General features: G+C 46.6%; 1 protein-coding gene and 1 long non-coding RNA gene across 8 annotated transcripts in view; one reads left to right on the top strand and one right to left on the bottom strand.

The window, feature by feature from the left end:
• Window positions 1-15,979, bottom strand: part of LOC109508391 (nuclear factor 1 B-type) — a 57,095-nt gene that overhangs the window by 12,966 nt on the left and 28,150 nt on the right. For 3 of the 7 annotated variants that reach the window (XM_019858337.1, XM_019858343.1, XM_019858340.1), the window contains exons 3-7: window positions 9,111-9,167; window positions 7,289-7,357; window positions 3,456-3,576; window positions 2,562-2,683; window positions 72-208 (exon numbers count right to left, since the gene is read on the bottom strand). In XM_019858337.1, the coding sequence (XP_019713896.1) occupies window positions 72-208; window positions 2,562-2,683; window positions 3,456-3,576; window positions 7,289-7,357; window positions 9,111-9,167 (506 nt within the window). The remainder of the gene's footprint in view (window positions 1-71; window positions 209-2,561; window positions 2,684-3,455; window positions 3,577-7,288; window positions 7,358-9,110; window positions 9,168-15,979) is intronic. The other 4 variants (XM_019858338.1, XM_019858341.1, XM_019858344.1 and 1 more) reach the window with 2 other exon arrangements.
• LOC109508403 (uncharacterized) lies at window positions 10,153-11,489 on the top strand. The gene is made up of 2 exons (XR_002166656.1): window positions 10,153-10,297; window positions 10,940-11,489. It is a non-coding gene; the product is annotated as an uncharacterized LOC109508403 (long non-coding RNA).

Raw genomic sequence — 15,979 nt, 5'->3', positions numbered from 1 at the left:
ACTGCGAGGCGGCCGGCGGGAAAGGCCTTCAGTATCCCGGAGGCTCCACGGCAGCCGCGCCGAGGCAACTCACCACTGTGTCCGACGCCCGTCAGGCCCGGGTGGTGAGGCTGAGGAAAAGTGCTGATTCGCGGCGAGGAGTCCTGCGGCGAGGTGGGGCTGAACATGGCCTTCTCTGGCTTCTTCATGGTGGGTGACGACATGTCTGCTGGATATCAAAAAGACGCGCGACGTGCGCACGCTCAGCAAATGGAATTCTCATCGGCGAAATCAAAAGCAAACGGGCTCGTTTGGAAGGCGCTTGGAAAAAAAAAAAAAAGGGGAGCTTTTTCCTGCCAAGAATTGATCGAAACACGTCCCTGTTGTCGCGAGAATGGGATTTGCCCGGATTAGGATCCTCGGAGGGACAGGTGGAAAAGTTGACTTTGCAAATTGTACACAATATGTGCAGTCCCCACCCCCAACCCCCCAAAAAAAATTCCCGGGAAATAACAGAAGCCCTGCGAAAATTCTCCTTTCTGTCATGTCCGAGGACGTCAGATCAAATCCGAAGCATTGAAGGGATCATGAATAGAATATCGCCGGCCGACATCTGCTTGGCTCGCCCCTCGCACGCCGTCTGACAAGCTTCCGTAATCCGCCGTGGCTAATCCCCGAGCTTTTTAGGAGACATGAAATTTGTTAAGAAAGTGGAAGAATAAGCAAAGACGCCGACACGTGAGCCGCCGTCACAACTGTGTGCCTTTCAATTTTCCACGCTCGGACTCGGGGCTTCCAGGGGGGAAACCGCCCGACACAATAGACGAACGAGACGGGACGTCGTACGTCTTCCCGGGGGACATTCCTCCGCTTTTTGTCACCGATTCTCGGTGAGTGCCCAACTTGGAAAATATTTTTCCCTCCCATCATAAATCAGGTTGTTAGTGCACCGCCTTTGCCCACAAGAGGGAAGAATCTGCCCGTGACAGGAAGAATTGCTTGTTTCCAAAGAAGCGGTAAAGGTTGCTGGAATTTGTGTGTGTTGGGTCGGGGAGGGTGGGGGGGCCGGGGGGATTCCCACTAAGAGGTTGTGAGAGGATAAAGGCTTCATGTTTCTGTGGCGCTTGGAGCTTTTTCCTCTCTTCACGTAATGAAATCCTTCAGAGAGGTGAGCGGGGCGCCTCGGGAAATGCACGATTAATTACGAGAAGCAAAACACACACACACACACGCACACACACACACACCGCTGAGAAAAAAAAAAACAGTGCGCTGACTTTTGAGCGGCTCCTTCCACCATTTCAATCATCTTCCACATTGAGCGAGTCAACGAGTGAGTGAAGCCGCCTTGGACAAGAAAAGGCGACCCCGCCCCCTCGTCACCAGTTTGACCAATCAACACCAAATTGGGTGGAAACGTCTCGCGAAAGCGGCCACACGAAAAAGCCCGCAGGAGCCGTGTGTGAATCTGAACAGGAAGGTGGCCATTTTGCTTTCGCGACCCAACGTGCGCGCACGCACATTTGCATGTCGCCATTTGATATCTGCTGCATTCCGTCATTGGTTTGTGACTCTCGCCCCTCGTTTGACGGCGCACTAATGACCGTCTTGGGAGGGTTGGCTTTCCTCCGCGGCCGGAGCGGCGCTCTGAGGCCCGGCGCCAAGGGAGCGTATGAAATTTCATGCGGCCGCACGGACGGGCCTTGCGGTTGCAGTCCCACTTGTGGCTTGTCTTGTGTATCGGATCTTTCCTGCATTACAGCAGACGGGACCGGCGTTGGGGAACAAAACAAACATACGGTGCGCTTTTCTTAAAACACCGCTATGGAATTCTGAAGCCTTTGCCTTTGAGGGTTTTCGGTACCGGGATCTGCAAATAAGAGACGCGCCCCGCCCCAAATCACAAACTCGTCAACATTGCCTTTCGTAAGAATTGCCTTTCTGACGAGTTGAATTTGGAAAAAAAAGGAGCAAATGTGCAGGGCCACCGCAACTTTGGGGAAGCGGGAAAATTTCAAAACATGATTCTTTTTTTTCCATAAGGTCAATAAGGTCGAGTGTAATCTTTCGTGTCATGAACCGCACAAAACACAAATGTACACGAGAGTGGTTCCGGGCTCGTAAGCGATTTGCACATGTTCTCCTCCCGGTGATTTTGAACTGTCAGCTTTGATGGCTTCAAGTCCAAACGCACGGAAAAACACTGTATCGGGAACGACCGCTGGAAGGCTTTGTTCTCGCGGAGGATTCTCCGCCCCGCGGAATCCGGCGTTTCCTGTAACGCGGGCAACAGGTGCGCGAGCACTGGGACTCGCATTCAGACAGGCAGCAGTTCAAACGGGCCCAAAGGCCATCCCGCCAGCGCCCCGCGGGCTATCTCTGTCACGGTATGTATTTTGAGAGGGGTGAACAGGTTCGTGCTCCTGGAAGAGCAGACGCGCTCCATATCCCAAGAAAAATGTGTCGGCTTTGAAATGCGGTAATTTACGACGCTTGCAACCACCCGCCTCCCCCGCCTCCCTGCCCCCTAAAAAAAAAGGTTGGGGGTGGGGGGGGGACAGCTATAAGTCATCCAAATTCACCTCCATCTCGGTCGTGCCAATTTGCTCGACTGCTGGCCGGCGAGCTGGGCGACGAGTAGAAGTCGGGGCCCGTCGGGCTGGTGTCCATGTTCTCCTCCATGTTGACGGTTTTCGGCCTTTTGCTGTGGAACGCAGTCAACAAGCGGCGCACGTGAGCAACATAGTTTCGGCCAAGGAATGAGGGGAAAGGCCAAAGACGCCTTTGCTCTCATATGTAGACTGAGTATATCGGGATACCACTCGCATAGTGTACCTCGGCTTTTAGCACATTTTGTTTTATTTTTTTCCCCGCAAAATTCTACAGTCTTCAATAATGACGCCATGATTTTTTTTCTCTCCCAAAGATATGAAAAATGTGAACAAAAAGGTGTTGAAGTGAAAGGCGGTGCAATTGTCATCGGACGTAGAACGTTAAGACGAAAGTGAGATAGTTTGAATCGGTCAAAACATGCGGAAGGAGTTGGTCAATCGTAAACTGTTTCTTCACTTTCGAGTAGAAGCTTGTGCTCTGATGTCTTTCTACACGATTTAGATAGTACTTGTACATTTACGTGTGATTTTGTTCAATTAATCCCCCCCCCCACCAAAACGTTTTCCTTGTTGTCCTGAAGTCCATATCTGGGAGAGTGGATGTTGTTTTTCCGTCTGTCGAACAATTTTTTGACATTTTAAACATGTTCAAATTTGAAGGAGGCAAGCAAAACTGTTTGCGACCATTAAAACTGTCAGCGGCTGCCTGGCGAACGGCTTTACGATCTTGAACAAGCCTTGATGAAAGCCCCCCCCCCCCAAAACCCTCCCCCCAACAACATTGGCGACGTTCGCTAACACCGGCGAGATTCGGGCTTTCTGGAGTGACGGCTGCACAAGCGCTTGAGTCACGTGCTCGCTGACCTGCCGGGAGGGGAGGACAGGGAGCGGTGCATCCCCACGCTGGAGTTGAGGTCGTGATAGTAGGGTTGGCCGGGCATGTCCGCCATGGAGAAGTTGACCGCCGCACCGTGGGTAATGGGCACTGCGGAGGGAAAAGTCGAGGTGGTGAGCCGGAAAGCCGGCGAGCGGCAGATTGTCTTTTCTTGCAACAGGAGACACGGAATTAATTGTAGAATTGCATGAGTGGTCATTATTGACGCTTTAGAGGCCCAGCGCATCAAATTAAAGGCTCCTGTTTGACCATTACGGCATTTCTGCTGAGCCCTCTGATTAAAAAGTCACCGCTTCTCACACATTATGGCTGCGGGGCAAAAGCGGCTGACTCCTTTCGGAGCAAGAGCGAGCCATCTCGACGCTCCTTGTTAATGTGCGCTGCGGTTGTTTCGTCCGCGACGCGATTTTCAGGGGACAAGAGTTTTTCAGCGCTGTGGAGGAGGTGAAGAGCGGGCCAGAATGAAGTGAACAATGGGACGACATCACACCCCCCCGCCCCCTCTCTGGCGCTTTTTGGTGCGTGTCCTCCAGCTCGAGCGGTCGCTCGGGTTTGGAGCCGATGAGAGGATGGAGTGTGTGGCGGCGTCTGTTGTGGTCTGAGGTTCGCCGCTGGCACGATCCCGCCGCCGTCCGCCGCCCTGGCGAGCCACGGCGGGCCTGGCAGGGACCACGGAGCAGACAGAACATACGCTTGTGCGAATTGTGTGTTCTGCTGCTCTCTGTGTGTTTAGAATTACCAAAACATCAGTGCTATTCTCCATTGGCCTGTCTATGGCAAATCTCATGGTGTGTTAGCATTCAGCTAACAGACTTTCGCTCGACGGAATGTCATGGTTTGGTTAAACATTTTCCTGTTTAAGCATACAGTGGTACCTTTAATTATGAAATTAATTGGTTTTGGAAGAAATTTCTGAAGTAGAAATTTTTTTAAGTAGAGACGTGTTTTCCATGGAAATGTCCTAATCCGTTCCAAGCTCCCCTCCAAAATTCAGACAAATGTTTTCTAAAGCATAAAAATGCACCAAAATATGGAACAAATACATGTCACAATTAGATTATTGCACAAAAAAACGAGAGTTGTGCACAATGTAAAAAACAATGAATAAAGAATAAAAATGTTCATTTCACTTTTAACTGCGTCCTTGCCGTTTTTTGCCCTCTTTAGTTAATGTTCTCTCTACACACACAGAAACATACAGTAGAAGTCCCGCTTAGCCAATGGGATGCCAGGAAGGTGCTCGGTAACAGCCAATGGCAGAGTAGCTATAAGAATGTTGCGTTCAAGAAACTGAGCTGCGAGTAGCCGCCCATACTGTATTTTTGCCTTTCGTAACTTGAAATTTCTTTCGGAACTAGAGGCAATATTTCTTGTTGAGACGTTTTGTAACTTGAAAATTTCGTATGAAGAGATGTTCGTAAATAGAGGCGCCACTGTACGATGCTTAATTTGCTGTTGTTTTGTGTGCCACCTTTACAGTAAACTTCAACTGGGAGTGACAAACAGCTTGAAGCACGCACTCTTGGTTTCTTATCTGGAGAACTGCATGAGCGAGAATCTTTTCACTTCCCATGTCTTGACAAAAAGAGAGCTTCGGAATGCTTTAAAAAGTTTTGTTTAAGAAGTTTTAATGTGTTTAAAGGGTATGACAAGGGAGACAATATTTGTGGCCAGGCAAAACATTTGATAATATAGCCTAGAACGTTTTACAAATAGATAAATAGATTTTTTTTTTTTTTTAATATGCCCAATGTCCACCTGAATATGAATGAATGTTTCAGTACTTTTTGGACAAGTTGCTATTCTTTAACAAGGTGGTGGACAACATAATTGACAACAAGTTTCGATAAAATCAGGCATGGGATTCTTTAACAAGGTGGTGGACAACATAATTGACAAGTTTCGATAAAATCAGGCACGGAATAGTTTGTGTGTGCAGGGGAAATCCCATTTGATTTTTCAGGCCATCTTGCCCAGCTCTAATGCAGTCATTTTTTATGAGTGTTCTGTGTCCAAAATCTAGCATTGGGCTCCAGGCTCCGAATGCACGTCATTCTTGGAGCTGGACCTCGAAGAATGTCTCAGCAGCGCGATGATGGACAAGCAACCGCATTCATGTCTCACCGGGGAGTGAGGGGATAAATTCCCATGCATCCGTCGACCTTTTCACATTCCAAGACGACGCAGAAAATTAAAGGCTATCCAGAAAAAAACAATAACATTCTGTCTGGTTAAACTTTCAGGGATTCTTGCCTTGTTCATGTACTGATTTTTGTACATATAGAAACTCGTTTCCCCTTCGGTACACTTTGTTCCACCAGTACAGTAACAACCCTCGGCTTGAGAAAAAAAAGAAAAAAAAGAAAAAAAAAAGCTGGAGCAGGTTAACGCCGCCTGCTCTGAAAGAGGCCCAGGATTCCAGATGACTGGAAGAGAGCGTCAAAGGCGGACGTGTCAATAGACGTACGCAGCGGCTATTTACAGATGTGGTCCCGCTACTGCAAAGCAGACTGGCCCAACTGGATTGACCACAGAGCCCAGACTATAATGTCAAATGACAGCAATGTCCTCGTAATTTCAGCGAACGCACAGGGCATTTCTAGCAAATCCAAGAATCACAGGCGGCCGACATTCCTGAGCGTTCAAGTATGCGGTTGCCGCTCTGTGCGTGCAGGTCGTCCCTGAATGACATGTCATGCACACATTGTTCTACTTGTTGAGGCAGGTAAACTGCTTCGCAACCTGTAAAAATACCAATAAGTACGTTCCTATTAGCCATTTATTATGATTTGCACTCAGTGATATAGAGATACCCTCACGATTTAAAAAAAAAAACATATCACAGCTCACACTACTGTCTGCTGTCAAGCTGTCCAGCTATCAGACATTAGCAATGTTAGCTTCAGTATTACCTTTAACGTGAGCCTTGTTGCCCTTTCATGCATGAATTATGATAACCTATATCGGGATTTTTAAAGATTCATTCATATAGTAGAAGGAAATTTTTGAATAGCTGTCCACTGTAGCATTAGCTAGTAACATAAGTTTCCACATTAGTTTCAACCTTGGATTTCAGTGGTAGTGTACCACCGAGCTTTCGCCGGCGTCAACCCCACAAGGAACCACATGTCTGACCACAAGTCTTCCATTAGGCCATCAATCACGCATTGGCCAACGCAAGCCACTCATCGTTAACATACTCAACGTTTTAACAATCCCTATGAGTGATTGTTAAGCCTGCTTTCCTCAAACGCTTTGAACACAGGATGGGCTGATACACAAAGACCAAAAAATGTTAGTTTACTATGCTGCTTTCTACAGCGTACACGGCTATTAGCCTTTGGCCAGCATTAGCTAATATAGCAATTTTAACATACTCAACATTTTTATTATCGTCGTACCTCTTAATGTTACCATACAACGTTCAATTCTGAAGTTAGCGGCCAATGATACCTCTAACATTAGCTTAAAATGTTAGCGTCAGCGTTACCTTTAACGTAAGCTTCAAATGTTAGCTTTTTAAAGTGAGTTTCCGTTATATCCAATCTTAGCTTCTAATGTTACACCTCACATAACGCTATCTACTCCTCTGCTAGAAATGGTTTCTCCAAGAGGACCGACCTTACTACAATAAATAAATAAATACATAAATAGATAGATGTTTAGTCAGCCACCTCGCCATATCATGACATAACGATTGCGATTATCGAAAACTGTGCACATGTCAGAAGTGGGGTCCGCAACACTTGCTTTGAGTCATGCCATTGTATCGACGAGACGACACAAACGTGGTCACACTTACTTCTGGACACTCGAACCAGTTCCGCAACGCTGAACACTCCCGATTTGATGAAGCTGTCTTCCAAATAGACTGTCAAAAGAAGCACAAAAAGACGTTCTTTTTAGAATTTTACCCAATAATATTGCTCCGAAATGATGTTCATTGGGTCAATGTGAAGATGATCGTGCGCGAGTCACTTTTTCTATCCAGAGTGAGCTGTAGATCTTACATGGGAAACATTCTTTCAACGGACCCCTCATAATCTAAACACCGATTAAACAACTGCCATGTACTCTTGATTTCTCTTGTGGTTCTCAACAATTTTACACCGAGTATCCGCTCCAAAAATATTAGCTCTCAAAGTACCACCATAATGACCAACATAAAAAGAAAAAAAATGATACCATGCTAATTGTTTTGCGCCCCCAATCTATGGCTTGTGGAGCCCAGTGTCAGAACCACTGTAGTTTTTTTGGGATGACATCACCTTGATTTAATTGAGTAATCCAAACGAGTCAGAGTATCTCACCAGACTCACAACCGTGGCAGCGGCTCACTTGCTTTGAAGGTGTCAGTTTGTCCCGGCTGGGCTGTCGGTCCCAGTAAATTAGCTTCAAATGTTAGCATCAACAGCAAAAGGAGTCAAAAATCAGTGCAGCTTGGCCCCTTGCCAGGAAGAAAGGCAGCAACTTAGTTGGCACCTACGGGTGGCCCCAGACGCAGCGGGTGACTCCGCGGCTTTCGACAGTCTCCCGAGCCAGAGTCGTTGGCTGGGTGGCATGTTTACCTTGGCACTCGTCTTGGCGGAACCTGCTCTTGAGGTAGCTAATGATACTTTCAAACTATCGTTCCACCACATTGGCCTGGAAACAAGAGTACCATTAGGGAATATTTGGGGTTTGGCTCCCTTGTGCCCTTTTGTATTTGCCCTTGAATTAGGACAATTTAAATGTTATCCATCTTTAGTAGTAGTTAGTCTTCATTCGGGGCGTGGGTGAGTTGTAACCTATTCCAGCTAACTTTAGTCAGTGTGCTACTGTGTCACTGCGAATGCACAACGTCACAAATGCGCATTCAGGTCATGCGGCTTGTTAGCTACCGTGCTCAATTTTGCTGCACGGATAATGTAAGATGTCACAAAGGCGCGTTCAAGTCATGTCGGTGGTTAAGTTAGCGTGATCTTTGCTAGTTTATGCTAACAACAGCCTTAGTTGAGGCTACTTGAAGAAATGAACAAGAAATTATGTTCGAGGGTTAACATAATAATCCAGTGGAACGCTAACAATTTAGCAGTGGCTGTCCTTGTTGATGCTCTCGTAGTGTGGCGGCGACACCCTGGACGTGTCGCCAACAAGCATCCATTTTCTCGAGGGTTTTTCTTGATGCGGCTCGCAAGTGAGCTGGAGCCTATCCCGGTTGACTTGGACTCCCCGCCAAACACCACACAGCAAGGCTGCATCCGCGATGCGAACCCCTGACGTCAGAGCGGCGCGTCAAGCGTGCTAACCACTCTTCCACGGTGCTGCCAATTTAATCAACTTGTTATTACCAATCAAATTTTATCTCTGCGCGGGCCATGTCATTTTAAAAACGGCGCCCTCAGCAATGATTTTAAGTTGCAATTACCTTGACACCAGATGTGTCTCTTTGACTGCAGTTGCTATCGCTGTGGCGCTCTTTAGTTTTATTCGTGAGGCGGTTTTTCACATGCTCGTCAGGCACATTTTTAAAGTCAGCAAATGCGAGAACAGGAGAGGGTGTGTGTCGTGTGTGCGCACTGAATTAATGGCGGAGGAACAATAGCCCGGTGGGGTTGAGGAAGGATGACTGGTACTCGACATACCTGGAAGAGGGTTCTTGCCTGGCTCATTGTTACTGGGACTTCCTGACTGCTGGGAGTCTGCAAGTACACAGAGACGAGGAGACGAAGGGGGTGATAAGTGGCGGGGAGAGCAACAACGGTTGAGGACAATAGCTCGATTTTTATACGAAGCAAAATAGAAAGGAGAAAAAAAAAAGGGAGGGGAAAAAAGTAGATATGACGAGCGCGCAATGGAATCTTTTTCCTCGTCAAGAAGAGAAAAGAACCAAGACAGGTTTGCACAACCGTGAATGCAGCGTCAAAGCAAAAGCCGCTCGGTGACAGTTGGGGGAGGCCACGATGCCCCAAAATTGGCCAAGGAAGTTTGCGGAGGGTGCAAGGTATGAGCCAGAGGAAGTGAGGGTAGGGGGCCGGGGGGACGTATGATGCAACATAGGTGGAATTCTTTCCACTGAGCTTTTGTCGTTCATCTCAAAGACTCGATGAGAGGGGACTTTTTCTTCATTTTCACCTATCACGTTTCACTTGGAGAAGGGAAGGCTAAAATATGAGAGAAAGCTCGAGTTTTTAGACCACTGACATACATCATGCAGACAAGCAATTCGAAATAGAGATAAGAGGAGATAGAGAGATAGCAATAGAAAGCGTTTGAGACAGAGAGAAAAACTGAGAGATTGAGGGCCTGAGCTCACAGAGCTAAAGAACGAGATAGATTTGATCCTGACAGAGAAACAGACATCAAATGACAGACAGAGAAAGAGAAATAGAGATACAGAGGGAATAATAGAGCGATAGAAAGGGAAATTGATCGAGAGAGAAAGTGATCGAGGAATTACTGTTCAAAATGGAAATATTCCCTTTTTGTTCACTTTTTTATTCGTTGATCGGAATCAATTGGGTGAACGGTTTATTCGAAAATCTCAAAATCCACAGAAAAGTGAAATTAACCCTTTTACACCAGGCAAACCAAACAATTCATTTTATACACCGAAAATGGAAATGAATTAAGCAACAGTATTTAATCAAGTCCCGTATTTCTTTTTACACATAAAAACAAGCAGGAGGGGTGGGGCTGCCGCGCGGCAAAAAAAAAAAGAAAAAAAAAAGGAAAAAATAGCAGATGGCGGCGGCAATTAGAGATCCCAGGCAGCATCTTCCAGCAGGAGACCCCACTGCGGCACCGGGAGACGCCACCTGGATAACTCAAGGTGGGATGCAAACATATGACGGCACATCTGCCAGGCCCGGAAACACCTCCTCTCTCGCCTTACACGGTGGACCTTTCACCTCGTCGTTCCAACAATTTCAGCTTTTGACCATCCATGCGTCCATTTTCCGCACCCCTCCCCTTTGCCGTTGTTGTCAATGAGCCCCGCGACTTTCGCCCTTGTCAGAAAAGTCGTCTCTTTTGGGAATTTAGAAACAGCCGCCCACTTGAGGAGGAAGGATTCCAAAAACAAGAGCAGGCAAGACTTCCGTTCCGATATTTACGAGAGCACCGCGCATCACTTTTCGGCAAATTCAAGATCATGGTTGCGCATGAATATTTTCAAACCAAGCAGTGATGAGAGTTAGCACGTGTACAACTAGTGAATGAAATACCGTACTTACAGTATATCCCATGGCTAGCTAGCACGGCTAACAGCAGCCCCAAAAAAATCATGTTTATTTTATTTTTTTCATGTAAGAAGGCAAGTAACATGGCTAATTAGCATTGGCTAACATCAGCTTGTTTCTGCTCTGACGCGACATCACAAAGTGCAGAAGAGCAGAAAGCATGTTTAATACATGTTGGTTTTATTTTGAAGAAAAAAAAAAATCAAGCGAGTGATTTTTTTTTTTTTGTTCAGGCAGATAATAAGGCTAAACAGCAACGGCTACCATCAGCTTCTTTCCGCTCTGACGCGACTTGACGAAGCGCAGAACGAGCAGTCCAAAGCTGAGGCCAATTTTGCAAAGCTCTCGACGGGGACGGACGGGGAGCTGACATCATTATCTTTTGTCTTTTTTTGTTGTTGTTTTTTTGTCTTGAAACAGAAACACAGGCGAGGGGGGAGCGTGTCGAAAACGCGTCCTGTGCACGAGTCTCGGCCAATCCGATAGTCTTCAAATAAACAGTCGGCTAACCTGTAAATAAACAGTTGCGGTCGAGAGGGTTGGGCTTTGCCCTGGGAGCTTGGCAGGGCTCGAACACGACACACACACACACACACACACACACACACACACACACACACACACACACACACACACAGACACAAGGCTGTTCCAGAAACAACATTTCTTGGCACCCTTCGCTCTTGCCACTTGTTTAAATAAGCAAACGTGAAGGAAGTGAAAATACAGTCTGAATGCCATTATCTCCTGTTGCTTGGCAAGAAAGGAGGAAACAAAAAAAAAGAGCTTGTGGCTATTCTGGATGGGAGTTCTTACACCTTCTTGTCCAGTGGGATACTTATCATAGCACAGCAATGATGAGGGCAATTAAGGCTAATGGCAACAGAAATCTGGCTCGGCAAGAAAGTTCCGATGAACTTGTGCCATTCCTCCACGCCCAAGCGTGTCACACGCCTGCATTTTAGGATCACTGATACAACACACGCACACGCGTGGCCCAGACACACACACACACACACACACACACACACACACACACACACACACACACACAAACCGACTAACGATCAATCCCCCCCCTCCCCCTAGCATTCCCATTCTGTTTCCATTCAAGTGCACTCACACACTACAGGATGTGGAGCAAATTAGCCACGGAGTTTAGAGCTGCGATTCCCAACCGCGGTGCCGGGAAATGATCCAATTTCATTACTCTATTTTATTTACCACCAATACGGTATCTTCATTCTCCTAAGAAAAAACAAAACACTATATATATAACACACACACACACACGTGTGTTATTAAAACACACACATGGTCAATGTTAACCACACACAAAAGGGGAAGCATATAATATATTGAATAATATGTACAGAGTGAAAATAAATGAATAAAATAAAACCATGGCCTTTTTTTTCGTGAATGTTTCTGATCTGTGAATGAGTGTCAATGTCATTTTCATCAGTGCTTCTATTTTGTTGCACTTCGGAATGATTTTGCATCGCTGATCGGCCATGGTGGCAGCTGTGGCAATTTTGCGCTTCATGTCAATAAATTTCAATTTACGTGGAACACAATTGAGGTTTGCCTGTTTCAAGATGAATTGTGCCGCACCGGTTTAAGCCATAAAATAAAACTCCAAACACATTTTAAATGTATTTCAACAGAAAAAAAGAGAACTGTTTTAGGTATTACTGAAAATACTTTTTGTTGCATTTTGGTTTGTTCAGGTGCCATTTTTATTTATTTATTTTTTTCTGATTGTAAAATAAGTGCTTTGGCCAAAGGGTGCATACCTTAATATTTCCTTCCTACAATCGACTTTTTAAACACAATGTAAATGTAATTGAACACAAAAAAAATTGCAATCATAAAATGCATGGAAAATACTTAGCAATCATCAAGTCAAAAAGGAAAAAATTGGTTTTGTCGTTTCAGCCCCTCTCACATGCTGTCATGACATTGAAACTTATCAACACACACTTTTCAAACACACAGTCAAAGTAATTTATCACAAAAAAATGTTTTAGAAAAAAGTCTGCAATACAGTGGGCACCGAGAGTAAAGTACCGGGATATACTTTTGACTTTTTGTGACAACTTATTTGGTGGTGTGCTGTGAAATACTTCCAATTTTTTATATCAACTATGTGCCTTGGCTCTCGAAAGGTTAGGAAACACTGGTTTAGGGAATGTTTTTTCCAACAGCGGCCTGCGTTTGTAAGCCGCAGACACGTACAGGGGGGGGGCAGACTTCCCAACAGAAGTCGGGAACCAGTGAGAGGGCCAGAAAGGATCTAGCTAATTACGCCGCTCCGATGTGTAATGTTTCGACAATACAGCTGCTCCCGGGTAAATATTTGATGTGGCCTCGGCGGACTTTGGCGGATACGAGGGGGCCTCACCTGGAAACGGTCACGCAAGTGAAAAAAAAAAAAAAAAAAAAAAGAAAAAGTGCTCCGGCTCATGCGTTACATATGTGTGTGTGCACACGTGTCCTCCCGTGCTCCTGCTCTCCATCACTCGCACTCGCCGCTTTGGCAACAAGATCACGTTGTTCAATCTTCGCCGCGCTATCCAAATCTCCAGATATCTGGCCAGATATCGCATGCGGTGATTTGCAATCGGGATAAAGTCACAGTCTTGAGGACGTTTTATAGCACCACACTTTGTTCCAATGAGGGAAACAGCAAAAAAAAAAAAAAAAAAAAAAAAAACCCAAACAAAAAGCAAGTCAATGATTTTTCAGAATCATTCGGCCCTCTTTTGCACATCATTGCCAGACTCACACCACAAACATGTCAAATAGGAGAAAAGCAACGGATTCATCGTTTTGTTTTGCCTCTGCCTAAATTTTGACAATTTGTGTTGCGTAGCCTGCTGTTATCCCCCCGCAAAAAAAAAAAAATCATCTTTTTTAACGGCCTTTGTTTGCGTCTCCATCTCGCCGCTTTGTTGTCTAAACAAAGCGGGGCCTTTATCGGGATGAGCCGCGAGCCCGAACGAGGTGAACAAAAGGAGCCGGGTCGAGGAACCTTCAAAGCCCGACGCATCGTGCCAGCCATTGTGTGCCAGGCCTGCCAACTGGTGATGCCACCCCCCCACCCTCAGTCAAGTGCGCCCACCCCCCACTCTGTCGCATCGACATCTGAGTGCCAAGCCCTCCCTTGCATCGACTCATGTCTGCTATTCACTGGCAACCCAACCGACCTCAAAAGGAAGCGAGACGGAGGTCAGAGATACCGGGAGGGGCATTCACCACTTCATATTTTCACTCTGATTTAAAAAAAAAAAAAAAAGACGCGACTCTTGGATGCATCGTGTCCATTTCAGGGACACACAACAGCTGCTGTCGTGTCGGCGGCAGAACAAGGCTTGAGAAAGAAGAAACAAAGCTCGAATTGTGATTAATTGTCCACTCTGACAGAGAGAGAGAGAGAGATGAATAAATTCATTTATTGTTTAAAAAAAAAAAAAAAAAAAAACAGTGGATACCTTGACTTATGAGCGGGGCTGATCGATTTTCAGAAATGATCTAATTGCCATTTTGTTTCCCCTCAATATTGCAATTGCGAATGGAGATGTGATTATTTTTGTCAAGGTGCGACTTCGCGGGGACGACTTGAGGAAATTCCAACAAGCATGCGAGAGGCCTGCGGGCGGCTCTGCGGCATCCCGCGGCCGCTCAGTCGCAGCGTCCGTGTGCCACGCAGACAAAGTGCAGAACGCAAATTGGATTCGGTGGTTCATTCCGCCCCTATTCCCCCCCCCCCCCCCCCCAGCGCTCTGCACCCCTCTCATTTTCTCACTGTGTGCTCTTTTGCTGTTGCTTGACTTGAAATTGACGACCCTTCGCTTGTCTTTGTAGCATTTGCTTTTCGATTGACTTTTTCCTCTGGGCCCAATTGGACGTCTTTCAGGTACTTCGATTTTGGATTTCCGCTGCTCTGATGGTTGTCATATTTGTCTTACGGTGGTGCCCTCGGGGGTAAGTGACCTGACGCGCGGGTTTTACAGAAATCACAAAAAAAAAAAAAGCCAAAATAAAATCTGGAAAAATACATAAATAAATAAAAATTGGGCGGGGATCTGCCCCAAAACAAACAACAAACTTTTCGTCCGATTTTTTTTTTTTGTTTCTGCTGTGAAGTTCAATACTAATGGACAAAGTATTGTAAAAGAGTCAAACGCTCTGCCTGTAATTGTTGTCCTTCTTGTTGTCAGCGTCGAAGGACCCCAATACAAGTTATTTTATTTTATATCATTTTAAAAAATTTAATTGGTTATCAATTTTTTTTTTTCATGCCACCAGCCTCAAAAATCCACATCGGTTGGCCCGTCAACGTTTCATCCAACCAGAGTCTTCAAGCTGTTGACCTGAATTAATCGCCACTGAGTGTCAAACTAAACAAGAGCCAGAGAATTGCTCGGTGATTTGAAAATGCCAAACTAAGTTGCCCGCTAACTTAATGCTAACACATCCTGGAAAATCTGGTTGACAAGCCATCAGTTAATTGGCAGTTTTCGAACCCATTGGCGATTTCAAGGCAAATGATGGACAGGTAAGAGAACGAAACCCGCAGGCATATATTCTCTGTCCTCTACGCAAAATTACTATATAGTGGTCGTGGTAGTAGAAGAAGTCTTTTCTATGACCGTCGATGACGCCGCCGCCCCCCGGTGGCCAAGGCAGAAGGCGCGGCGCACTGAAGTGGCCCGACTGTTGAATGCTCGATGATGATCTTACTTTGAGAAAGCGCAAACTTTGCCGACCGGCAAACGACAGTCGGACCTTGCTCACGATGAGAGAAGGCGAATTTCCCACCCTCCCCCTCAACACATCACTTTGCCCCCCAGGCCCCCCCCCCATTCCCATCGAGACGCGCAGGTTGGGAAGCGTCTCTGTGTTGGCGGCCTCCCATACCCATTGCCACTCAAGCAGCGGGGGTCCGCCGCATTTGTCTCCTAATTATCCAACTGTACGGGGGGGTTGCCCAGATGAAAGCGGCGACTCACAGAGCTCCTCTGTCAAAGGTCTGTCTGCCCGACCGGGGGGGCTTTTCTCTGCATCTCTCGGCCTTGTCCTCTTCCCTTGTGCTCATGCGCTGGCCGCCCAGCGCACCTCCTCTTCATGGCGGCGTCCCTAAAGGAATGCCTCCGCCGAGCAGAATCGCCCACGGCGAACGCTCGTGCACAAGACGCCCCCTCATCTAAGGGCGCCCCCCCCACACACCCTCACCCCGCCGCCCCCACCGCGACCAGCCGCCCCGCTGC

Source organism: Hippocampus comes, unplaced genomic scaffold (assembly GCF_001891065.2).
Source record: "Hippocampus comes isolate QL1 unplaced genomic scaffold, H_comes_QL1_v1.1 scaffold48, whole genome shotgun sequence".
NCBI lineage: Eukaryota > Metazoa > Chordata > Actinopteri > Syngnathiformes > Syngnathidae > Hippocampus > Hippocampus comes.
The sequence above is the reverse complement of the archived record's forward strand: the minus strand, read 5'-3'. Positions and strand labels throughout refer to the sequence as shown.